The following is a 26,706-nucleotide window of genomic DNA, read 5'->3' as shown; positions in this document are numbered from 1 at the left end:
CTTGGGAATATTTTAGCTACTTTGTCTGGAGTGAAATACCATCTGGTATAAATCTTATAATAAGCTTCATGTAATGTAGCGCAGATATTGGAAAGGTATGTGTTTTTAAGAGCTTTATCCCATTGGTCTTGGGTGAATTCTACTTTCAAGTCCTTTTCCCAACTGGATATGTGTATCATTTTTCTTGTGGTGAGTTCAGAATTGTAAGCATGTTAGATGTTCTTATGACTCCATATTAGTTTGTTATTTGGGTTGTTTATCAATTTAAGTATGAATTTGTTTATTTTACATTTGGGTTCTATAAGTTTCCTGATAGTTTTCCTTATTTCTAGGAAGAAATAAAGATCTTTATCTGGTATATTGTTTTGTAGTTTAAGTTGTAAGAATGAGGTGAAGTTTGTACCATCGTATATATTTTTTATGTATTTTATCCCTGACTGGATCCATCTGCTGCCTCCGTATTGTTTGACAAATCTATATTTTTTATCTCTGTATTTTTAAAGACTTCAAAAGTCATTTTGTCTTTGGAGATTCTTGAAATCTTTTCCCAGGAATTAAATGCAGCATTAATAGTGCTGCTATCATAGGTATTTGATTTTCGTCCTCCAGAGCTTAGTAACTGTTCCAGTAAAGGAGAGCGGAAAGAATTATTTCCTGATAATATTAGTTCCAAGTTAACCCAAGTTGGAGTATTTTCATTTTTTAATAACCAATTGTTGGTTTGTTTTAATAAATTTAAGTAATAATATGCTTGTATATTAGGAAGGCCGTATCCTCCATTAATTTTATTTTTGAATAATGTATTTTTGGCCACCCTTGCTTTACTATTATTAGGGGTCTCGTCTTAAACCTACAGGCATCATCAGTGAGATCAGCATATTACTGCACTGGTTGCTCGGGTAGACAGAATGTGATTAGTGCAGGTAAGTGAACAGAATTGACCACCAGTGAGTTGCACTGAAGCTGTGTGGAAATAAACTGGTGTAAATTTGTGTAAAATGTCAAATAGGGTTCAGGAGTCTGCCTCATGGTGACATTGTCATGTTTAAAAACAAACAAACACAAAGCAGACTTGGAAAAGATAGATATTTCAGTATACAAATTGCAGGTTTATATGGTTGCATTAGCTCTGTCAAGGAATTTAGACTTATTTTGTAGCTTACATTTTTCGTTATTATAAAGAAAGAAGTATTAAGGCCAAAATGTGCCACACATTGCCTAATGGAAGACTTTCTACTGGCACATATCTGCCCAGTAAAAGGCCATTGGCACTGTTTCTTGTCACCTGATTCATCACCCACACATGGTGTTAACCTAGCCGAACCTTTTCTCTTCTATTAGTACTCAGTGACGCATAAATGTACGTGTAAATAGTATCAAAGTTGACTTGCTCATTTACATAGGTACAAATATATGTCCAGATAGAACATATAACCATTGTAGTTTATCCAGGCATGTTTGTGGACCAAGTGTTCTGCTAAAAATTGTGGTGGTAGCATATCCATTTTTGATATGAGTTAGAGTTCAAAAATACTATTTTGGCCTGTGAAAATCACTTATAACACACAGATGGTAAGAATGTTCAGCTTGTGTGTCATCCGTGATTAACATTCCAAAGTATGGGAAAAGTTTGTCATTTATTTATCTATTGTTTTTTTTTGGAAGTTAAGGTTCGCAGGTTGGGCCTGACGTAAGCTAAACATTCAGTTCTTGACCTGGACTTGACCCCGAACCACATATATAAAATGGGGTTCCAAATGTTAGTGCTGTAAAATGGCTGTAAAATAGTTGTAGTAATTGCTAGGAGGCTACACAAAAGGAAGCAAAATTAGGGTAAGAGCAGGATAATTTCCCTGCAAACATGTGGATAGGGAATAAATAAATAAATAATAATGTCAGGTTCCCCTTAATTTTGAATACCAGCTCAGATAAAGCATGCAGCTGTGGGCTGCAACCCTCAGCTTTCAGCTTTATTTTGGTACATGCCCATAAACCTATACAGCTCTTATAGACATGCACACTACATACACATATAGACAAACACAGCTCTGCTACATGCACATATAGACCCACACAGTGCTGCTACATGCACACTGCATGCAAATATAGACACACACAGCTCTGCTACAAGCATATTTACTTCCACAAACTATAGATAACCACATCTTATAGTTTCTGATCAGTACAGACCAGGAGAAAAGCCAATGGGACTTGCACAGAGGTTGCAGCAGTTGGGAAGCTGCAGTTCCTTCTGGTCATGTGAAAAGGCAAGTGATCAGTCACATGACATGAAAGGTCCTGAGATTTCTAGTGCAGAAGGTCCTTTAGCTGCACAGCTTCTGCAGCCTCCATTATGGTATGGTAATCTTCCTCTATGGCTCTGCACCGATCACATAGATTAGTGCAGAGCAGGAGGAGTGAAGGCAGATCTCTGTAAGAGGGCCGGGTCCCCCACTTTGCTTCTTTTCTCTGGGCCCCATATACCAGTAACGGCAGTAATACCCTGATGGCAGCCTTGAGCCTATCTCTTACTAACCCCCGGGCTAATGCTAGCTGTGAATTCACAGCTGACATCAACCCCAAAAGCATTACCCCATTTGCCACTGCACCAAGGGAATTGTGAAGAGCCTGACAAAGTGACAGAATTGGTGCATCTAATTAATTGCACCAGTTCTAGAACAGCTGCAAGCTGCTATTTTTGGGCTGGGAAATGCCAAATAACCAAAGGCTTTACCAGTCTGATAATACCAGCCACTTGCTCTCTGCTTTACCTTGGCTGGTTATCAAAAATAGGGGGTACCCTAAATTACAAAAAAATAATTTACAAAAACTGTGTGGGATCACCTCAATGTGTAAGAACCAGTCAAGGTAAACCATACAGAAGAGAGTTGCAACCCACAGCTGTCTGCTTTACCTGCACTTACCTAAATTAAGTGAAACCCCTCAACATTTTTTTTAAATTTTATTTATCGTTTACAGCAGCATATAGGCATCTTCTGAATGCAATAAAGCTTGTTGATTGTCTGTGCTGCAGCCTGATTAGCAAACAAACAGAACCTGAACTGCAAACTTTTTTTTTTTTTTATTTGCGCTCAAGTTCAAGTCCCAGACACCCACTGTCTGGTACAAATCCCTAACAATACTGTTTGGGTTCGTTCATCCCTATTCACTAATGAAACATTGCACTGGTCAACACCAAAAAATCATTAGCAAAGGTAAATGTCCTTTTTATGGAGTTTGATTTGCTGATTCCAAAAATATGCTTAGTTTTGCTCTATCACATAAAGTTTCTGAGATAGACTTGTTTGTTATTACATTATTTCTGCATTGTCAATGTATGCTGGGCCCCTCATGTGATATGCTCAAGTTTTTCAAATGGTCTTCATGACTGGTTGAATATGAGGAAAGTGGCTATGCCATTTGCTGTTCCCATGATTTAGAGAGAACCCAAAAATCATAGTAATGGCTGCTACTTTTGTTTTGTCAAACTGAAAGGCTTTTCTACAAAGGACAAACATAAGATTAATTACCCTGAACTTGAATCTGCGATTAGGCCAGTTCTACATGGTGGTACCTTGCCAATTCCTGTACCACCGTTGTCTGGATTGGATGAAAATGAAGTAAAATATGAAGACTATGGAGCTGAAGCTACTGGCGAAGACATCAATCATACCTCAAGTCAAGATAACTATATACCTGATGGAGCAGTTGAGCAGCCGAGCAGCCAGAACGCTTTACTCAAAATGAATTAAATTATCTCATCAGAGACCTTTCATTGTCAAAGGATAAAGCTGAACTTCTTGCATCTAGGTTGAAACAGAAGAATCTTCTACATGATGATATCAATGTGTGTTATTACCGAAACAGAAGTAACACTTTAACCAAATTTTTCACACTTGATGGAGCAATGGTGTACTATAACAATGTGAATGGCCTCTTTGAAGAACTGATTCAAGAGTATTTTGTTGCAGATTGGCGATTGTTTATTGACTCATCCCAGAGAAGTTTGAAACCAGTGTTGCTTCACAATGGAAATATGAAACCATCAATACCTATTGCTCACTCATGTCATCTAAAGGAAAGTTATGAAAATCTGTCAGTTGTTTTGGATGCTATACAATATAAGCATCATCAATGGAATATCTGTGGAGATTTGATAGTGATTGGTTTGCTGATGAGAATGCAAGGGGGTTTTACAAAATATTGTTGCTTCTTGTGTTTATGGGACAGTACAAATACAGTAGCCCATTATATTCGTCGTGATTGGGGACAGAGAAACATCTATGCTCCAGGTAGAGACAATGTTCAGCATAATCCTATAGTTGTTCCAACAAAAAATCTCTCTTCCTTCACTACATATAAAGTTGGGATTGATTAAAACCTTTGAAAAAGTCATGGCAAAGACAAATTCACAAGGATTCCAGTATATGTCACAGAAATTCTCCAGCAGTTCACCAGCAAAACTGAAGGAAGAGGTATTTGTTGGTCCTCAGATCAGAGAGCTTATGAGAGATTATGTGTTTGAAGAAACTCTAAATGATAAGGAATTGAGATCTTGGAAAAGCTTCAAGTGGATCTGTGAAAACGTCTTAGGAAAAAATAAGTCTCCAGAATATGTTGAAGGTGTTGAGGGACTGCTAAATGCATACCAGTGTCTTGGATGTCGCATGTCTCTGAAAATGTACTTTTTGCATTCACATTTAGTTTTCTTCCCTCAAAATCTTGGTGATGTAAACAATGAACAAGGTGAGCGGTTTCACCAGGACATTACAGTAATGGAACTCCACTACCAGGGTATTTGGAGTGACTCAATGATGGCAGATTACGGTTGAATGTTATATAGGAACAACCCTGAAAAATCCTATCAGCGACAGTCTAATATCAAGCACTTTTAATTTCTGCTCATATTTTGGTTTCAATTTTGCATGTGAAATTATTTTGGTTCAATAAAACCTTTTTGTAAGGTGAAGCATTTTGTTCTGATATGTAGATTACTGTTTTCTTAATGTGGCCAGTATATTTCCTGAACCTTATATTAGTGATGCTGTTGCATGGAAACTATACGTGCTACAGAAAAACTATATATATGTTTGAAATCAGGACAAAAAGATGATTCGGAAAATTGCAGTCACCTGCGATGATTACAAAAAATATTTTTTTTGTAGATCTGTGTTATTGATAAAAACTGACTAAACTAACTGAAACTCGGATCCAAAACACTGGCGAACAATGGTCCATGTTTTTATGTACAAGAAATATCACGGGTGTGTGAATGAAGCCTTACATTTTCAAATCAGCATACCCACACAATGCTATGTTTAGTTCTTAATTTTCAAGCACGATATGCACAAAAGTGAAATAAAAAAAGACTTGTGATATCACATTTGTTAGTCATTCAAATATAAATGTCACTACATGTCACTATATTTGTATTCACAGTATCCATTTAATAATATTTTATGCTTAAATGTCAATCTTACCTAACATTGTCATGTCTTTGAATATAAATCTTATGAAAAATTCTCTCAGGCGGCTTCAGAAAATCTTCCTTCATTTCCATAGCAACGTTTCTAGGTAAAAGGCTCATTAAAAGACGCTCCTAAAGGAAACATATTTGAAACATAAAATTAATATTCCTGTGCGGTTTCATTGAAACACAACATCAAATCTGAGACCTCAGCAGATAAAACTTGACATTCAATCCTCTCTCCACCCATGACACAGAGCAGATCATTTTTCCACGAAAGGCCAATGGTTGAGAGCGACTGAGGTACAATATCAAACGCATCCTATGGGCAAGAGTAGCAATGTTCAGAAGGAATAAGAAGAATAAAAAACTGCAAACAATAATGGACTCACATATATGCAAATTTTACTTTTAAGATTGAATCTTGAACCTGTTTATGCTAAAATAGATACAAAAAAAAAAGGTTGAGCAGATCTACTGGTTTAGGCCTGGGTGACTTTATGTAGAGCTACTGACTGATGCTAACTATTAGGCGGCAGCTGCAATCCAACCAACTGCATTCTACTCAATGCATTTCTTCTGACTGCAGTGGTGGCAAAATAGTTCAAATCAATCATCACTACAAAAAGGCGCAGTGTATCCGAGGCCTAAATCTCATATGTATACAGCACTACATTTAGGTTGAAACAATTATGAGTGCAGGTAACTGTTCTACATTTTGTCACAGAGACAGTCTGGGAGATCATGAAGATATCCCATAGCTGCCACCAATTTATCAAGAACATCACTCCGCTGCCCCTAATAGAGAGGACAATATGCAATTTACTCATTTTTGATGGATGAGGCAATGGCTGCTTATGCTACTAGGCTGATTATTGTGCACTTTCACAAGTAACGTATGGTGTATTTACACCCAGTTCCAATGCATGGAATATATATATATGCTTGGGTACAGTCACTGCCAAGCTCCCTGATAACCCAAGAAAAACTAGTTGATACAATGAATCGGTTATATAGATCGATTCAACACCAATTATTGGTAACTTTTGGCTTTGTGTCTGCTTTTCAGCAAGCGTACTAGTTTACTTACCTGTTAACACCAGTGGATCATGACTGAATAATGGTCCGATGTAGTGTTAGAGTGATAGCTCTTTTTTAATTTCCAAATTATGCTGAGTCAAGTTTCTTTATTGATTGGTCCTACTTTAACTATTACATTATGACACATTTCAATAGGGAATCGGGCATGTAGATATGGGACAATAGTGTGGAAAATAAAAGGGAAAGTGCCTACCCTCTATATGCTTGGATATGGATGAAACATTCTGTATATGAGTACAAATGGCAGCACTAGGCTTTTGATTAGGTTTTTTTGGGCTTCAGCTAAATTACGATTCCATAGTTCTGCTTTTTGGAGCCAATATTCTAAACTGTATGCAAACTATTTAGTCTAATTCAATCTCTAACCTGTGAAATAATTGTCTGTGATTTTAGATGTTTTCCATCTTCAAATCCTAACATCCACAGCCAATTTTTTAGTTTTTTACATTCCTATTGTTTCCTCCCCTTCTTCCATTAGCCAGACCTTTTACATTTTTTTGGTAGACATAGCCATATGAGTGTTTGTTTTTTTTACGCTAGATAAATTGTAGATTTTAATAACTACATTCATATTACCATATAATGTACTGAAAAAGGGGAAAAAAATCCAAGTGGAAGGAAATGGTGAAAATAAATATTATTTAATATGTATTTTTATTAAAATAAAAATGATATCAATTTCGTATTCCGTGATGTTAGCACGGTATATACCAAATTTCCTCTCCTATCAAATTTATGAAGTTTCATAATATCCTACCTTGACATAATTTTATAATGTGTCTCTTGTAAGGAGGCACAGGTGGTATAAATATATATGATGTAAGGCCTTTGACTATTGGATCTAAAGCAATTGTAATAGTGAGGTCCTTCCCCCAATTATTTATATTGGTTTTTTTATTAATGTTAAATCATCCTTAAATTGTAAAGAAATAACATTTTTTCCAATTATGGTTAACAGTTTGTTAAAGAGATTGGAGATGTATTTTGGTAATAATATGGGATATTTAATTGTATTAGTAATATATTAACATATCTCAAGCCATTTGATTCAGAGTACATGAGGTCATAATATATGTTAAGATTTTGAAATGAGACAAGAAAATCTTCATTAATATCTGATAGTTTACTAATTCCTATTTTAAGGAGGCACCAATTTTTAGAATAAAAAAATTCTAAGAAAGAACCGATTAGGTCAAAAATAGCTAATTTATTAATAGTTTAAAAATAATGAGCCCCAACTGGCAGTATGACTAGAAAACAGGGGCATAACATGTATAAATACATAAAAATCAAGCACAGGTATACTGTAGAAGTATAAGGTACAATAATAATAATAATAATAATAATAATAATTTCTATTTCTATGGCGCCAACATATTCTGCAGCATTTTACAATTCAGAGGGGACATGTACAGACAATATGAGACAATACAAAATAACAAAATTCAGATACCAAAAGGAGTGAGGGCCCTCCTCATAAGCTTACAGTCTATGAGGGAATAGGGGAGGCACAAAAGGTGAATGGGGGAAAAAGGCTTGTCATATATGGTCCAGCCATTGATTTAATAAAGGATTCAAAACCAGCTGCATGGACCGGTTGCTAGCCAGAATTTATACAGGTACAGAGTTAAAAAAAAAGTACATGAAGATGAAGGAACCAGAAGATACAGGGGACAAGAATTGGAAGTAAACTTTATGAAGGGCAGAATGAGACTAGATTAGATGAGGAAGGTAACGTTATAGGCTAGTCTAAAGAAATGCGTTTTTAATTAATCGGATTGTTCTTGGTAGTGTGTTCCAGAGCATAGGTGCAGCTCGTGAGAAATCTTGAAGACGGGAGTGGGAGGTTCGAATTGTTGAGAATGTCAGTCTTAGGTCATTGGCAGAACGGAGAGCATGGGTGGGGTGATAGACAGAGATGAGGGAGGTGATGTAGGGCAGTGCAGAACCATAGAGAGCTTTGTGGGTAAGAGTGGTAAGTTTATGTTGGATTCTGTAGCGGATAGGCAACCAGTGTAATGACTGGCAAAGAGCAGAGGCATCAGTGAAGCGGTTGGAGAGGAAAATGATCCTGGCTGCGGCATTCAGAATGGATTGGAGAGGGGAAAATTTAGTAACAGGGAGACCAATTAGTAAATAATTACAGTAATCCAGGCGAGAATGAATGAGAGCGACAGTAAGAGTTTTTACAGCGTCAATGGTAAGAAAAAGACAAATTCTAGAGATGTTTTTGAGGTGAAATTGACATGAACAAGCGAGTGAACGAATATGGGGAGTGAAGGAGAGATCGGAGTCAAATATAACTCCAACACAGTGGGCGTGCTGCTGGGGCGTAATGGTAGAGCCACAAACAGAAATGGTAATATTGGGTTTCAGAATGTTAAGAGAGAGAGGAAACAGGAGAAGTTCAGTTTTTGACAGGTTCAGCTTTAGATAGAAGGAGGACATGATGTTGGAGACAGCAGACAGACAATTGGTAGTATTTTGTAATAATGCAGGGGTGATGTCAGGAGAAGATGTGTACAGTTGTGTGTCATCAGCACAGAGATGGTACTGGAAACCAAAGTTGCTGATGGTTTGTCCAATAGGAGCAGTGTATAGAGAAAAAAGTAGGGGGCCTAGGTCTGAACCCTTAGGAACCCTGACCGTAAGGGGAAGAGGAGAGGAAGAGGAGTCAGGAAAAGTTACAATGAATGAGCGGTCAGAGAGGTAGGAGGAGAACCAAGAAGGAGTGGTGTCCTTGAGCCCGATAGAGCGGAGCATAGTGAGGAGGAGCTGATGTCTTGAAAAGTGTAGTTTGGGGAAAGCAGCAGACCAACACATCTACCTGAACTGCTGTCAAGTCTAGGGGTGTTAGAAAATTGTAGGCCACGATATGAGAGAGCAGCAGCAGCGGTGGTGTCTGACTGCTGAATCCAGGTCTCGGTAAGAGCCAGGAGGTTAAGGGAATTGGAAAGGAAGAAGTCACGGATGAAGGAGAGTTTGCTACACGCTGAGCGTGAGTTCCAATAGGCACAGTTAAAGGAGAAAATAATTCCAATATGCAGGAGGAAAAACAATTGGCTAAAAAGATCAGGGTTAATAAGAATACAACACAGTGTGAAAAAACCGGGCCGCTCGCGATACTTGGCTGTGAAGGCGGCGGTCATTGAACTCAGTGACAGGTGCTGTCAGCAGTGCAGGAGATCAGCGCAGGTAATGTACCTCGCTGACAGCAGCACTTGTCATCCCCTGCAGTGACCTGGGCTGACCCATTGATGTTAGCTCAGGTCACTGCACTGCTCTCCCAGCCAATGGGGAACATCCTGCTCTTCATTGACTGGGACAGAGTGGATCGTCATGGCAACCCCTTGGATTACACCAGACCTGGATTTGTTTTTCTTTCTAATAAATTGGTTAAAGAGGGAATGTATTGGGGAGTGTTTTTTCAAATAAAAATGTGTTTGTAGTCTATTTTTTTTTATTACTGACTGGGTTGGTGATGTCGGGTATCTGATAGACGCCTGACCTCACCAACCCCAGGGCTTGATGCCAGGTGACATTACACATCTGGTATTAACCACATATATTACCCCGTTTGCCACCGCACCAGGGCGCGGGATGAGCTGGGGCGAAGCACGAGGATTGGCGCATCTAATAGATGCGCCACTTCTGGGGCAGCAGCGGCCTGCTATTTTTAGGCTGGGGAGAGTCCAATAACCATGGACCTCCCTAGTCTGAGAATATCAGACCCCAGCTGTCTGCTTTACCTTGGCTGGTGATCCAATTTTGTGGGGACCCCTACGTGTTTTTTTTTTTTAATTATTTATTTAATTTAAAATAACAGCATGGGGTGCCCTCAGTTTTGGATTACCAGCCAAGGTGAGGCTGCCAGCTGTGGTCTGTAGGCTGCAGCCGTCTGCTTTACCCTAGCTGGCTACAAAAATAGGGGGAACCCTACGTCATTTTTTTTTTCATTTTTTTGGCTAAATACAAAGCTTAGCACCCCTTAGTGCCACATGAAAGGCACCAAAGGGTGCAAAATTACAAAATGCAGGAGAGTGGGACATTATGTGTCTTTCTGCCATTATAATGACAGAAAAGACTGATATGAAGTGCACAAGCACAAGAAAATCACCAGAGCATTCTACGCTGTGAAAAGCAGTAGAAAATGGCACTGGAGTGAACATGTGACCGCCTCATGTAGATTGAAGCTATGGATCCTGGGTAAATTTATGTATTTTCCCTCCTTCAGTTTTTTTGCAGTACACAAAAAAAAACGGAAGGCACACGGATGACAAACAGATGACATACGGATCGTCTACGGAACGGAAACGGATGCCACACGGATGCACCCGTGAAAAAAAACGGACTGTTTTTTGCAGACCACAAAAATGGATCGGTCGTGTTAATGTAGCCTTATTCTGATCTGCCGTTTATAAACAGCAGGCAGAAATAAGTGAATAGCGCCCCCCAGCGTCAGAAAATCTCCGGGGTTTCAGGGCTAGCTGAGACCCTGGAGATCATGATTCAGGATGGTTTTTCCGGTCCCCGCTCACGTGATCACAGGTATACACCGTACACTGATGATCACGTTACAGTAAATGACAGCGCCGGTAAAAAATTATTTATCTCCCATCTGGCATGAACAAACATGATAAATCTCCTCCCCGGTCCCCTCCGGTCCCCCGGTGTCGCCAAAGTGCCCCCCCCTGATGCCCTCCCAGAAATCCAAGATGGCCGAGCGCACAGCAGCGCGCCGGCCGCATTCACCCTACTCCTCTGGTTTCTGTCGCATGTGCCATGACACATGCGACAGAAAACTCCTCCCCAGGCCCTGCCAGGTCACCCCCTATAATCCCACCGGTGTTCCCCGGTGTCCCACGGTACCTGTGCAGCGTTGATCCCCCCACGGCCCTCTCCTTCACAATAGACGCTGCCGCATGCACAGAGCGGCTGTCACCTCAGCTTCCTGTGTTCAGACACAGTGAGTGGTGGTTATGCATCTGTAAGCTAAATAGGCGGCACGGTGGCTCAGTGGTTAGCACTGCAGTCTTGCAGCGCTGAGGTCCTGGGTTCAATTCTCACCAAGGACACCATCTGCAAGGAGTTTGTATGTTCTCCCCGTGTTTGCGTGGGTTTCCTCCGGGTACTCCCACACTCCAAAGACATTCAGCGCTACGGAATTAATAACGCTATATAAATGAATAAATTATTATTATTACTGCAATGCCCTGCTCATGAGGTAAGGAACATAATTGATCAGGAGAGCTATAAACTACATTTCCAAATGGAGGGATTTGCTTTTATAGTTTCCCTGCAGAACGACTACCAAACATGAGAGTCCGTTATACGCCACAAGAAAACACATCTAAATAGCGAGCTCTGTTGTTAAGTATTCATTCAGCTGGATAACTGGACTTAAAGGGGTATTCCATCTCCAAGATCCTATCCCCAATATATAGTAGGTGGAATAGCAATAATATCAGCAAATACCAATATTTGGAAATGTAGAATAGTTCTCCTGATTAGGCATGCCCTTACCTCATGAGCTGGGGAATTGCAGCTTTGGTAGCAACCATTACGACATGGACTCTGCTGCTGTGGACCCGGGGAGAGTGAGTGCAGATTTATTGCACCCACACTCCTCACATGAAGGGTCTGCACTCCTAGAAAATGGGGGATACGTTCCCTGAGTGTCTCCCCCCCATATTCTAGACGGTCTAGAGTCGTTCTGGGACCCCTTTATTTTTTTTCTTACAATAAATTGGTGAAAGAGGAAATGTTTTGGGGACTGTTTTTTCAAATAAATTTCTTTTGTCGATTTTTTTTTTGTTAGTACTGACAGTTTATGATGTTGGGTATCTAATAGACGCCATGACATCACAAACTGCTGGGCTTGATCTCAGGTGACTTTACAGCTAGTATCAACCCGATTTATTACCCCGTTTGCCACTGCACCAGGGCACGGGATGAGCTGGGGTGAAGCGCCAGGATTGGCGCATCTAGTGGATGCGCCACGTCTGGGGTGCCTGCGGCCTGCTATTTTTAGGCTGTGAAGGCCCAATAACTATGGACCTTCCCACCCTGAGAATACCAGACCACAGCTGTCCGCTTTACCTTGGCTGGTGATCCAATTTGGGGGGGACCCTACTTTTTTTGTGTAATTATTAATATTTATAAAATAATTATAAAAAAAGAGCCTAGGGGGAGCTCCACATTGGATCCCCAACCATGGTAAAGCTGCCAGCTGTGGTTTTCTGGCTACAGCCGTCTGCTTTACCCTAGCTGGCTATCAAAAATGGGGGGACCCAGCGTCATTTTTTTTTTAACTATTTTTTAAATAGAAAAAATTAATGGGCTTCCCTGTAATTTGATTGCCAACCAAGGTAACGGCAGGCAGATGGGGGTGGCAACCCATAGCTGTCTGCTTTATCTGCGCTGAGAATCAAAAATACCGCGGAGCGCTACGTCATTTTTTTTAAAGATTTTTATTTTTATTTTTATTTTTACAGCACTGTGATGTCCAGCAATCAAAATACAGGGAAGCCCTTTTTGTTTTTAGTTATTTAAATAAATAATTAAAAAAAATATATATGGGCTCCCGCTGCATTTTTTGTATTGCTAGCTAAGGGTAATCCAAGCAGCTACTGGCTGCTAACCCCCACTGTTTGGTGTTACCTTCACTGGCAATGGAAAATCCAGGGAAGCATTTTTTGTTTTTTTTGCCAAAAAAACTACAAAAAAAGGATGTGAGCTTCGCCATATTTTTGTATGCTAGCCAGGTATTGCAGGCAGGTGCTGGAAGAGTTGGATACAGCGCCAGAAGATGGCGCTTCTATGAAAGTGCCATTTTCTGAGGCAGCTGCAAACTGCAATTCGCAGCAGTGGGGCCCAGAAAGCTCAGGCCAACCTGTGCTGCGGATTCCAATCCCCAGCTGCCTAGTTGTACCTGGCTGGACACAAAAATGGGGCGAAGCCTACGTCATTTGTTTTCTAATTATTTCATGAAATTCATGAAATAATAAAAAAAGGGCTTCCCATTATTTTTGGTTCCCAGCCGGGTACAAATAGGCAACTGCGGGTTGGGGGCAGCCGTACCTGCCTGCTGTACCTGGCTAGCATACAAAAATATGGCGAAGCCCACATAATTTTTTCAGGGGGCAAAAAACTTCTGCATACAGTCCTGGATGGAGTATGCTGAGCCTTGTAGTTCTGCAGCTGCTGTCTGTCTGTATGGAGAAGAGCAGACAGCAGCTGCAGAACTACAAGGCTCAGCATACTCCATCCAGGACTGTATGCAGAAGTTTTTTGCCCACCAAAAAAATGACGTGGGCTTCGCCATATTTTTGTATGCTAGCCAGGTACAGCAGGCAGCCACGGGCTGCCTCCAACCCCCAGTTGCATATTTGTACCCGGCTGGGAATCAAAAATATAGGGAAACCCATTTTTTTTAGTTATTTCACTTATTTCATGAAATAATTAAAAAACAAATGACGTGGGCTTCGCCCCATTTTTGTGTCCAGCCGGGTACAACTAGGCAGCTGGGGATTGGAATCCACAGCACAGGTTAGCCCGAGGTTTCTGGGCACCTCTGCTGCGAATTGCAGTCCGCAGCCACCCCAGAAAATGGCGCTTTCATAGAAGCGCCATCATCTGGCGCTGTATCCAACTCTTCCAACAGCCCTGAAGCCGGGTGGCTTGTTGGGTAATAATGAGTTAATACTAGCTTTGTTTTACTAGCTAGTATTAAGCCAGAGATTCTTAATGTCAGGCACGTTTGACCCGGCCATTAAGAATCTCCAATAAAGGGTTAAAAAAAGACACCACACAGAGAAAAAATACTTTAATAGAAATAAATACACAGACACATTAGAGACTCCCTCTTTATTACCCCCTGTCAGCCCTCCACGATCCATGGTCTTCTGTCTTTCTCGTTCAATAAATGCTGCTCTGCTCCATCACTGCTGCATGGGGGAAGACGCTGCTTCCCGTGCAGCCTTCACTCCGTGAGAGATCAGTGCTGCTGGCTGTTAGCGTTAACAGCGGTAATGCTGACAGACGCGTTACCATAGCAACGATGCTCCGTCATGTGATTCCCGGAGCCGCGGTTAGCGGTGACGTCACCGCTAACTGCGTTGCTATGGCAACGGTGATCTCCGTTAATGACCGGCTGTGTCAGCCGGTCCCTAACGGAACGGGGAGTCGACCGTGTGCTAGAGCATGTCACCGGTACACGGCGATACACAAATGCGCACCGTGTACCGGAGAGTGCAATGACAGGACCTAGGACAGGACATGACGTCAAAGCCATGTGACCAGTCTGTAGCCAATGAGATAATAGCCACGTGACTGGTCACATGGCTATTTTGACGTCACGATAGGTCCTGCATCACTGCTGGCAGTTCTGGTCACCGGGAGGATTCAGCGATCATCGGATGGAAAAGCGGCAGGAGACAGAGTGCAGGAGGGATCGCGGGGACCGGTAAGTGTTATAATGCGTTTTTATGTGTTTGTGATTGCCTCCTATTATTTCCTATTGGTTCGAGTTCGGTTTGTCGAACGTTCGCCGAACTGAACTCGAACGAGACCTCCGTTCAACGAACCGAACTCGAGCCGAACCACGGCCGGTTCGCTCATCTCTATTCATGAGTTGAAAAACAAGTCATAAATATATGAGTGTACTCAGTTGTATACTATCCGATAGCTATACAAACTATAGGAAAAGGAGGGTTACGTTAAGAAAAGATATGGTGTGACAACAGTAGACTAAGTGTGTATCACTATAATATAAGAAAGATATTACTGTTTATGTTCATCTGGCATGGAGTAATGTATACAATAGACAGAGGAAAAAAGAATCGATCAGAAAATGTCGTATAGAGGTATTATTGAATGTTTTTCTCAAAAGGAGGGAAGGGAAATAAGATTAAGACCCAGAAAAAATAATGAAAAAATAATAATAAAAAAACAGCCAATGGTATGTGTAGCACTCATGTAATAGCTATAGCCATAGTATACATCATTATTGCAGTTATATAGAGCTGGCTATTGATATTATTGGGGGTCAGAAAAGAATATGTATTGCCAATAGTACTTGTCTCAATATGTATAGCAGCTGTGGCTTTAGTACATGTTACTATTGTGCTAATGAATATAGCTATAGAAAAGAGGCATGGTGCAATTACAGCATGAAGTGTCCCAATTGCCGCATGTCTTATTCACTATATCAGGAAATAGATATAAGATATAGAGGGAAGCCTCCCAGGCATAAACATAATAAATAGAAGAAGTTTTTTACCTGTGCAGTAGAGGACCTGTGTGCACATGTGACGCCAGCCCCGATGCGCACGTTTCAGTGTCACCTTCGTCAGCCCTGACGAAAAAGTTCTACTTTCTTTGTCTCATCTGACTGGGGCACCTTCTTTGACATACTAGTGCTGTCTCTGATATGGCTATTTGTAAGCTGTAGAATGATCTCATGAATTGTAGTGAAAAGTGGTCCTACAAAGTGATTCAAGGAGGCTGAATACAAATGCCCATCACAATTTTCAGATTTATATTTTTAAAATATTTTGAAAACCATGTATTAATTTCTTTACATTTCACAAATACTTGCTATTTAGTGTTGATATATCACCTAAAGTCCAAATAAAATGCATACAAGTTTGTGGGTGTAACGTGAAATAATGTGGAAAAGTTAACTGGGTATGAATACTTTTTCAAGGCACTGTTTGTGAGACCTATACCACCTCTTTTTATGGTTTATTAGAGTACTTCTAGCTATTCTTGGTATATTGGAACTCCATATAAATGTTGTAACTTGTGTTTAGAGTTTTGAAATCTCAATTTTAAATTTCATTAATGGGATGGAATTGAAAGTTTTAAAAAAATTGGTAAAAGAATAATTTTACAAAAAATATTCTTCACATCCAAAGAAATTCAAGTTTAGACATTTTTTTTAAAACCAATGATTTTTCAATATTCAAATAGAGCTAAGGTTGGTTAGATGTATTTCAAGATAAGGTTTACTTAAATTTCCCTATTGTTTTTTAAAATTTTCTAGATTTCAGTCAATAAAAAAGTAAGTGTTTTGAGAAATGTAAATATTGATGTTAGCAAATACATGTCTCCAAAAATGGATTTTATATTGCCTTACATTTGTGTGGATGCCTTTGATATTTTGGTTTATTGTGCTAAATTCACCTAATGGCTGTATAAATAGGGAAAAAGGTACTGAAAGATTTGTTTATGAAACTATCTGGGTAATTTTTTTAAGTTAAACTGTTGTGAGTAGTGTTATACAAAATTCTTTAGTATAATCTTTGTAATTTTTTATTAACCAATGTAAGAATAGTAAAGATTAATTCCAAGTGCACATTGAAAGAACTAGTCTTCTATTGGAGGGTTTAGGGTTCATTCCTTTTCTGTTGAAATTTTGTTCTGAAATTTGTAGTAACGTTCCCGATATATTTTAGGACATATTTTCTAAGAAAAAAAACATCTTTAATGATTTTTAAATGTTTCTCTTATGGATCAACTGTTGTATGCGATACAAATTTCTCTTCAAAATATTAGCGTTTGAGAGAGATGGACCAGTACAAAAATTGAAGGCAATTAGTGAATGGTCAGACTATATTCTTTAGCATATATTTACGTTTTTAAATGTGAGTAAGGAGAATGAGTTTGGAAATGGTAAGTCAATTCTAGAGACTTTCTTTAAAAGTGTTCAAGCATTAGAACACATTGTATAACTCTAATTTAATTAACTAATGTATAAAACAGGTGTCTTGTTGGTGTGGTTGAATCTAAATGCCCATCTGATACAATATTAAAATGCCCAAAGAGGATTTGATCCCCTTTCTGAACATCATGTACCTTGTTAGTAAGTTTTTAAGAAATTGAATCTGACCTCTATTGCAAGTGAATATATTAATGAGAGTAAATAAACAATTATTAACCTTATGTAACCCATAGAAGCTGTATTGTAATATAGAATCAGCCAGCAACTAGCTGGATTAATAATGTGAGAAGGAGACAGGAAGTAGTTGTGGAGCTCCAGAGAATGCTGGGAAAATTGAGTGGTGTCCATGACAACCAGGAAAAAAAACATCTGTGAGAGAGATTTGAGGGAACAGACCAGTGGGTTAGATCAGTGTTTTTCTTGAGAAACAGTCGATATAAATAAGGAGGCTCAGGATAGACAAGATTCTGTATTATCTGAAGAGAGGAGTAGAGGGACAGCACGGACTATTTTCTTCCTACCACACCTCCATTGTATGAGGCGAGTACAGACTGCACAGTTCTAGACACACTTTGAAGAGGACTGATCTGTGAGGAGAAACGCTTTGTATAGAGTTGTTGATGAGTTATCGTATGAAGAGAAGTAATGTCATGTATTGGAAAGAAGTTGAATAAAATCCCAATAGTTCTCTTCACATTTGAATTGTGTGATAACTGTGCCTGAAGATCCGGCCCTCCCTTTACTGTACAGAAGAATAATGGTCGCCCTGTGTAAGATTTCCCTGGGATTCCAGAAGAACTCATGTAAAGTATAAGCCTTCACATACTGAGGGTCGTACTTGCAACATTGGTGGCCCATACGGGGAATCCTGAGAGGGAATAAGGCTGTAATTGAGCAGAGGCACAGCTATTGTAATACACAGCACCACAACTCAGCTCTGCTACACCATTTAAAGGGCTACAGCATTGTAAAAGCACAATAGCAGAATCAGCAGCTATGGATGTGGAAACACAAATCAATAGTGTCAGTGAGCTGCTCCTGCAGTTATTTTTTGAGGAATTGAGTACAGTAACACGACATGTAAAGATAGCAGAAGAACAAATCACCAAGGCACGCAACTGCAGACATCTCTTAACAGCCATTAACAAATATACAGTTAGGTCCAGAAATATTTGGACAGTGACACAATTTTCGCGAGTTGGGGTCTGCATGCCACCACATTGGATTTGAAATGAAACCTCTACAACAGAATTCAAGTGCAGATTGTAACGTTTAATTTGAATGTTTGAACAAAAATATCTGATAGAAATTGTAGGAATTGTACACATTTCTTTACAAACACTCCACATTTTAGGAGGTCAAAAGTAATTGGACAAATAAACCAAACCCAAACAAAATATTTTTATTTTCAATATTTTGTTACGAATCCTTTGGAGGCAATCACTGCCTTAAGTCTGGAACCCATGGACATCACCAAACGCTGGGTTTCCTCCTTCTTAATGATTTACCAGGCCTTTACAGCCGCAGCCTTCAGGTCTTGCTTGTTTGTGGGTCTTTCCGTCTTAAGTCTGGATTTGAGCAAGTGAAATGCATGCTCAATTGGGTTAAGATCTGGTGATTGACTTGGCCATTGCAGAATGTTCCACTTTTTAGCACTCATGAACTCCTGGGTAGCTTTGGCTGTATGCTTGGGGTCATTGTTCATTTGTACTATGAAGCGCCGTCCGATCAACTTTGCGGCATTTGGCTGAATCTGGGCTGAAAGTATAGTTACATAGTTACTTAGGTTGAAAAAAGACCTAGGTCCATCTAGTTCAACCTTCCTCCACCAGTTCTACATTTAGTCACTAAGTCATTTATAACCAACAATGGTTATATCCCAACAATGTATATCATGGTACACTTCTGAATTCATCCGGCTACTCTTGTCTGCTGTTATGTCATCAATAAACACAAGTGACCCAGTGCCATTGAAAGCCATGCATGCCCATGCATCACGTTGCCTCCACCATGTTTTACAGAGGATGTGGTGTGCCTTGGATCATGTGCCGTTCCCTTTCTTCTCCAAACTTTTTTCTTCCCATCATTCTGGTACAGGTTGATCTTTGTCTCATCTGTCCATAGAATACTTTTCCAGAACTGAGCTGGCTTCATGAGGTGTTTTTCAGCAAATTTAACTCTGGCCTGTCTATTTTTGGAATTGATGAATGGTTTGCATCTAGATGTGAACCCTTTGTATTTACTTTCATGGAGTCTTCTCTTTACTGTTGACTTAGAGACAGATACACCTACTTCACTGAGAGTGTTCTTGGCTTCAGTTGATGTTGTGAACGGGTTCTTCTTCACCAAAGAAAGTATGCGGCGATCATCCACCACGGTTGTCATCCGTGGACGCCCAGGCCTTTTTGAGTGGATTGTTTTAACATGAAATAATAAAATGTATTTTTAAGGGTTTTTTTTCTTTGGTCAATAATTGTGAGTACCCCCTTTATATAAAGTTTTCTGGTCTTTGGCCTTTTTGAGTTCCCAAGCTCACCAGTCAATTCCTTTTTACTCAGAATGTACCCGACTGTTGATTTTGCTACTCCAAGCATGTCTGCTATCTCTCTGATGGATTTTTTCTTTTTTTTCAGCCTCAGGATGTTCTGCTTCACCTCAATTGAGTCACAGCAACAGCTTCCAAATGCAAAACCACACACCTGTAATCAACCCCAGACCTTTTAACTACTTCATTGATTACAGGTTAACGAGGGAGACGCCTTCAGAGTTAATTGCAGCCCTTAGAGTCCCTTGTCCAATTACTTTTGGTCCCTTGAAAAAGAGGAGGCTATGCATTACAGAGCTATGATTCCTAAACCCTTTCTCCGATTTGGATGTGAAAACTCTCATATTGCAGCTGGGAGTGTGCACTTTCAGCCCATATTATATATATAATTGTATTTCTGAACATGTTTTTTTAAACAGCTATAATAACAAAACTTGTGTCACTGTCCAAATATTTCTGGCCCTGACTGTATGGATGAGTTAGGAGAGAGAGAAGATGAGCACATCATGGGGCCGGCGCTGACTGTAAAGAAATGATTGGAGAACTCCGGGCTGAGTTGACAGAGGTGAAGAAGTTGATCTGCACCAGGCCTGAGCCTCGAACATTCAGACTCAGGAGTGGGTTTCAACAGGGAAGACATCCTGCTTGTGAGAGTTGCCGATCGTCAAGTCAAAATACTGTCTGTTGCCATTGTCTAAGATGTAGTGAAGAAGGGCATTATGCCAGAGAATGTCAAGTGCCACGACACTTAGGCCATGTGCCCACGGGACGCTGGTACCTGTGGATATATTCGCAGGTACGGCCGCATGTTTCCCGCAGCTGCCCGCCGGCAGCCGCAGCTATTTTTAGCTGCGAGTTTCCAGCGGAATAGCTGCGGGAAACATGCGGAGATTCACGCGATTTACCTGCGGACGTCCCGGCCTCTATCTCCATAGCGGAGGGCCGGGATCTCCGCAAGTAAATCCGCATGAATAATTGACATGCAGTTAGGTGTGGCTGAGGGATCTCCGCAGGAGATTCCGCAGCCGCACTTTCCGCAGCGTGGACACAGACACTCCCCATGTCCCATAGGGTAACATGGGGAGTGCCTGTACATGCTAGAACCTGTGGATTTATCTGGAAAATCCAGAAAAATCTGCAGGTTTTCCGCGGCAAACTCCGCAGCAAAAAGCTCCCGTGGGCACATGGCCATAGGGTTAAACGGCAGAAGGTTGCCAGTGCGGGGCAACTGGTAACTGCAACATGGATGAAGCCCCGGACACAAATATCACCAATATCCAGAACTGCTTATGAAATACAATGACTGCATCAGCACTATCCCCAGATGTGTGACCGTCTTCGACAGCTCCAAGAGGGAGAAAACCATCAGCTTCTTAATGCCCAGTGTGGAAGTCAGACCATGCATTTCTGGGAGCATGATGATTGTTCGGTCAGTAAGGATAGCCTCATCAACTTAATTGGTGAAAGGTGCTTCATACAGTGCATCTTAGATGGACTCCTTGTGAAAGCGCTATGGGATACAGGTGCCCAAGCGAGGCTCCTAAATGAAGAATGGAGAAGGTGTCATATGCCACACACCTGCCTTCGTCCACTAAAAGAACTGTTACGACTGGTGGAACTCCACGGCAAAGCCGTCAATCAGACCGGGGTCCCTTTTATAGGCTGGGTAGAAGTGACATTTCAACTCAGTGCCACAAAGAAGAGCGATGCTATTGAGTTATTGGTACCCTTTCTTGTCTCCAGTGATCCCAATGTGGCGGAAGAACCTATCCTGGGTTACAATGTTATCAGTGAGGTTATCGAGAAATACAAATCAGGGACACCTGTGTTGGAGGCGGTAGCCAAATCTCTGGCCATTCCTAGAGTCGTGGCAGAAAATGTGATTCGTGGAATAAGTAGAGCACAAAACACAATGGACATGAAAGAAGTAAAGGCAGGCCTGTGGTCAACCGTCATCCCTGCAAATCAAATGGTGGGAGTGAGGTGTGGAGTTAGGGTCGAACCGGGAAGAAAAATCCAGAAGAGACTGTTTGTGCCGAGAGACTCATCAGAACTTCCCGAGGGTCTCATCCTAGGAGAGACTGTGCTTACGATTCCTACTGGTGGTTTTGTCAGAGTGACAGTGCTGATAATAAATACGACAAAGCACGAAGTGAGATTGTACCCTAAGACTGTGTTAGGTCACATTGAAACCATTAAGATGGTGTATCCGGCCAGTGTTAGACCAGTCCAGATTTCTACAGTGAATTTAGTTTCTGAACCACGAAGCAAAGAGTGCCCAGGGGAGAGAACTTCACAAATTACCTTAGCAGCTTGGGACCCTCCAGTACCCCTGGAACATCTAAGTACTGAAGAGCTAGCAGTAGCAAAACAGATGTTAAGAGAAGAGTGTCGCGCATTCTCAAAGGATGACTCTGATATCGGGTGTATTCCGTCATTACAGCTTAAGATCAACTTGAAAGACTCTACCCCAGAACTTCTAACCAGAAGTTACGTGTCTGTACCCAAACCATTACACCGTGAAGTAAAGGAATATCTGCAAGATCTAATTAACAGAGGTTCGATACAAAAATCAAAGTTTTCCTACTCCTGTCCTATTGTCTGTGTAAGGAAGAAGGATGGCACACTGTTGTGATTACCGGGAACTAAATCGGAAGTCAATCCCGGACCGGCACCCAATACCAAAGATTCAAGATATGCTAGATAGCTTGTCAGGAAGTACCTGGCTTTCAGTTCTGGACCAGGGCAAGGCGTACCACCAAGGGTTTGTGGAAGAATCCAGTAGATCACTAACAGCCTTTATCACACCTTGGGGATTGTATGACTGGATCCGTATACCATTTGGGCTCAGCTCTGCCCCGGCAGAATTTCAGAGGAGCATGGAAGCTTTGTCTAGAGGGGTTAAGAGATGATATCTGCTAGCCATACCTAGATGACAATGTGGTACACAGCAAGACCTTCATCCAGCATGTGGCGCATGTGAGGACTGTACTCCAACGTTATCAGCAACATGGACACAAGCTAACCCCCAAAAAATGTGAACTGTTCAGAAGACAAGTTCGATTTCTGGGAAAAATTGTGTCCTGACAATTGCCCTGAAAGACAAGCATCCATCAAATGTGGGAGAATTGAGGAAGATCTTGGGATTCCTCTCCTATTATAGGACTTACAAACAGAACTTTTCCCGAATTGCCGCTCCGTTATACCAACTCTTGGGAGGGACAACAAAGTCAGCCACATTACTGGGAAAAGAAAACTCAACCTAAAGGAAAAAAACACAGTTTCTGCTCAGCAACCAATTATCTGGACTTCAGATCACCAAGAGATATTGGAAGAATTAGTATATTACCTTGTAAAACCACTTATAATGGCATATCCTGATTTCAACCAACCATTTGTTCTTCATTGTGATGCCTCTCAAATGGGACTTGGAGCTGCCCTGTATCAGCATCAAAATGGTAGATTGAGAGTCATCGGTTAAGGTTCCAGAACATTGACAGATGCTGAGAAAAAGTACCATCTTCACTCTGGAAAACTGGAATTCCTGGCATTGAAGTGGGCTGTCTGCGAACGATTTAGAGATTTATCTCTATTACAGTAAGGTGTTTGAGGTATACACTGATAACAACTCTTTGACCTATGTCCTCACTACAGCTAAATTGAATGCTACAGGTCAAAGATGGGTAGCTGAACTAGCTGACTTCAACTTTAGTATCAAGTATAGGCCAGGAAAATGCAATTCGGATGCAGATGGATTATCAAGAATGCCAATAGAGCCTGAACAGTTCATGCAAGAATGCTCCGAAGAAGTCAGTTTAGAAGCTATTGTGGGCACCACTCAAGCAGTACAAGTGCAGCTTGAGGAATGCACACTGTTGTGGTGTCCGTTGACTGTAGCAACTACCGTGAAAGCACCAGAACAAGATCACCCTATGTACATTCAACAGTTATCAAAAGAAAGAATCTGGAAAGCTCAATGGGAAGATCAGATAATTAGCAGAATTCTACCTTATGTGGAAAAAAACCGGTTTCCAAGGAAGAGAGAAAGAGATACGGAGTCACCAGCAATAGCTGTCTTATGTAGAGAACGGGCGAAGCTCTACCTCAGCACAGATGGTATCCTGTATAGAAAAAGAGGACAGAAGCAACAGCTAGTGTGAAGGCCTAGGCTATGAATCGTTTGTCCAGTATGATATTATATTATAATAAGATTAATCTGTATTTTGAATGTTTTATGTATTCTTTTCTACATATATCTGACTGAAATGTTGCAAGGATTGTATATGTAAACAAGCTATGCTTAGGGCTAAGTAATGAGTTTGTAGTCTCAAATTTGTAAACTGACATTTAGAACAGGTTCTTGGAAAACCGGTTAGACTCATGATTAAGCAATATTTTTCAATAGGCTTTTGTCTGTTCCCAGACACACCTGAATGACTTAAAGGAATGTTGTTTTACAGGACTGTCCAAAAAGCTGTATAAAATGTTATGCTTTGTGAATACACAGGCAGAAGACCTTCACATCTCCCAAATAGAGACATGTTTCTCTGTGTGGTCATTTTTCTGATTCATATACATCTGCGCATTTCTGATTTGAAATCCAGCTCCGTGACCCTGAGAGAGACCCGGAGGTCTCCCCCAACAGTTTGGCGCCCATCGTGGGGCCCTCATAAGAAGTACCCCGATACCTGGACACCCCTATACCTTGAACGTCACGGACCAGGACCTCCCTCCGCCCCAATAGGCCTGATCAACCAATAGCCCCGGTAAGTGTTACAAAATGTGTATTCACTGCCGACAAGGTTGTTCTTGGAGAGGAGGGGGTGACAGGCCTTGTGTCCCCATCGGAGTTAAAGGTACCAGAGAGTGACCCGGTGGTGGTGCCCGCTGGGGGCCCAGTAGCTCAAATCCTACACTGTGGTGTGGATTTCAATTGTCACAAGGGATCCGGAGGATGGATAGTAGGGGGTAAGACGGCAGCAGTTGGATATAGCTGGTTAGACTGACCCGATCCGTAGTTTGAGGATGCGGGGGGGATACCCGTGATCAAAGATAGGGATTAGGACAATAAATTGGTACAGCTCACCATGTCCGGAGGGCGAAACATTCTTGTATGTGACATTTTTGTACGTCCTCCTCCTTTCACGGGACAACTTTGTTTTTACTTAGCGGAGGGAGCTAGAGTAAGGGTGGAATGCCTCAGTGCCGGCTGGACTGTAGCGTGCACCATATAGTCTTGAATTAGTGTAATCCAACTGCCGCCAAGACAGCAACAATGCTTAGGTGGAGAAAAAAGAAAGTTGAGAAGTCAGAAGGTTCGCAGAATGTTATAGAATTAGTGACAAACAGAGGAAAAGAAAGTTGTGCGCCATGCCTTAGAGATTTTTAAGGTGTTAGATTTGCCTAGGAGAGGATGGGTACAACCGTCACAATGGAATGCGGTGCTAAAGGGAAAGAAAAGAAAGTTGAAAGAAAGGATTGTGGGAAGATGCACATGTGTTTGATAAAGTGTAGCGCAGATGTTGCAGTCAAAAGGATACAGGAAAGAAGAACAGCGCAGTCCTCAGGATGTAGACTTTAAAATCATCAATATTTATTTGTGAAATCCAATAAAATCCATAAAGTATAAAGCGGTCAGCAAAAGAATACAGGGAATACAGATATGGAGACCCCACAGAACTACGCGTTTCGACATGTAGTCTTACTCATGTTCAAGTGAGGAAAGAATGTCGGTTTCCTAAATGGTGTGGCACACACCCTCCATAATTGCATACACATGTGAGTTACCTACAATGGTTCCACATACATAGTAGATGGTTGCAATACGGTTTTGTAAATAAAATCAAGGAGAAGTGAAAAGGAAAAATAATAGTGATTTAAAATAATAATAAAATGACATGTTGCTAAACATGTATATCGTAATATTCTATACGTGCATTAGTTATATATTCTGTATCAATATTCTATATGACATATTTATAAATTTAAGAATACAATCACAATATCCATAATATAGTCATTAGTGTAGGAACACTTTATAAAATCCAATAAATGCACGTTTAATCTGATCCTGATTCTCGTTTTATATATATGTATCAATATATGATTATCAGTAGTGGAGGATTATTTTTATTCATTATCAACAAACAATATTTTGTCTAAATAGGTGGTTTTCCCATTTCATTGATAATATGCACTTTTAATTTTAATCTATCTTTTTATAAGGTTGTTTTGAATTTTATATAGAAAAAAGAGAAACATTTTTTTGCAATATCACATTTAATCGTGGGTTTGGATTCATATTAATATAAATTCAACAAGATCTATCTCACGAGCTGCACTAAAAAATTTCCATATCAGACAGTATAAGTTTAATTATCTATCCCCTATTTTGATTAAAAATATTATGATCATGTCATGAATTCTACCAAATGTTCATGCATTTTTTCATACACTGCACTATGAGGTCTGTATAAGACAATATAAGTTTAATAATCTTTCCCCTATTTTGATTAAAACTAATATGGTCATGTCAAAAATGTCACCATATATTCATCAATTTATTTGGGGAAGGGATCCTGGAAGTGCAGTATATAAAAAAAATGTCATAGTGGTTCACATATAGTGCCAATATTAATTATGTTGCAGGTCGCTGTGCAGATCTACAAATCCACATAGATCTCAAGGGGTAGATTTTATTTTCATTTAACAATAGATTTTAATCGCATAAGTATTAAAAAGTGCAGCTTTACATCCACCCGAATTGAATAATTATCCAAACAGGTGAATAAAAAAACTCTATCACTTGCAAATGAAAGCGCAGTAAGGGATGTCCACAGCTGTATGAATGATGTATGGATGAGATCCTGG

At 40.4% G+C, this 26,706-nt stretch overlaps 1 protein-coding gene across 2 annotated transcripts in view; it reads right to left on the bottom strand.

Moving 5' to 3' along the window:
• The window catches only part of ADCY1 (adenylate cyclase 1), a 1,189,286-nt gene that overhangs the window by 795,214 nt on the left and 367,366 nt on the right, over positions 1-26,706 (bottom strand). For both annotated transcript variants that reach the window (XM_075315022.1, XM_075315023.1), the window contains exon 3: positions 5,481-5,599. In XM_075315022.1, the coding sequence (XP_075171137.1) occupies positions 5,481-5,599 (119 nt within the window). The remainder of the gene's footprint in view (positions 1-5,480; positions 5,600-26,706) is intronic.

This window comes from Anomaloglossus baeobatrachus, chromosome 6, assembly GCF_048569485.1.
Source record: "Anomaloglossus baeobatrachus isolate aAnoBae1 chromosome 6, aAnoBae1.hap1, whole genome shotgun sequence".
Lineage (NCBI taxonomy): Eukaryota > Metazoa > Chordata > Amphibia > Anura > Aromobatidae > Anomaloglossus > Anomaloglossus baeobatrachus.
This window is presented reverse-complemented; position numbering and strand designations above follow the sequence as displayed.